General features: G+C 61.3%; 1 protein-coding gene across 1 annotated transcript in view; it reads right to left on the bottom strand.

The window, feature by feature from the left end:
• Positions 1-451: 451 nt before the first annotated feature.
• FBXW5 (F-box and WD repeat domain containing 5) overlaps positions 452-685 on the bottom strand; it is a gene marked incomplete at its 5' end in the record, with an annotated part of 1,021 nt that continues 787 nt past the window's right edge. Inside the window, one exon of the mRNA XM_009872747.1 lies at positions 452-683. Coding sequence (XP_009871049.1) covers positions 452-683 — 232 coding nt within the window. The remainder of the gene's footprint in view (positions 684-685) is intronic.

Genomic DNA, 685 nt, shown 5'->3' on the forward strand with positions numbered 1-685 from the left:
GCAGGCAGGGCTCTGTCTCCCAGAGCTGCAGGGCACCACGCAAGCAATGCACGTGTGAATCCCGAGCTGCTCAAGCTGGTCTCACCCTGACACCCTCTCCATCCCCGCAAGGGAAGGGGGCTGAGGCCCTCCCGCACCCCCCACCCAGGCAATTGCTGCCCTTGGCATCCGCTCGCCGGCCTCGCCGGCACCCAACTCGTGTTGTGTCCTCAAATCAGAAGCTCCCTCTTGATCTTCAGCTCAGCCCTCGCCCCGACCTTCTTGTCCGGCCACGTGTCAAGCCTGGCAGCAACAAAACCACCCTGAGGCAGGTCCCTGCAGGGCGGAACCCCTCCTTCAGCGACTGGGGGCATCTCAAACGCCTCCTGTAGAACGAAGCAGCCCGAGCAAAACTGCCACTCGCTCGCCACAACCGGGCAGCAAACAAAACACGTCTTTTCCAGACTCAAATTCAGAGCGTGGCTGGAGCCCACAGCCCCAGGGAGGCTGGCACAAGGCCCGGGGTCAGGGCCACAGCCTTACCTATCTGGTGCGGGGAGTAGGTGAGGCATCCTGTGGTGAAGATTAAGTATTTTGTCTTGCTGTTGCTGTCCGTGGGGAGCAGGTTCAGCTCGGGCGGTTTAGTTCTGTTGCGCACGAACAGCTCAGCCACCTTCGTCTCCAATTCCGTCTCGGTCATGGCAGG

This window comes from Apaloderma vittatum, unplaced genomic scaffold, assembly GCF_000703405.1.
Source record: "Apaloderma vittatum isolate BGI_N311 unplaced genomic scaffold, ASM70340v1 scaffold29467, whole genome shotgun sequence".
Lineage (NCBI taxonomy): Eukaryota > Metazoa > Chordata > Aves > Trogoniformes > Trogonidae > Apaloderma > Apaloderma vittatum.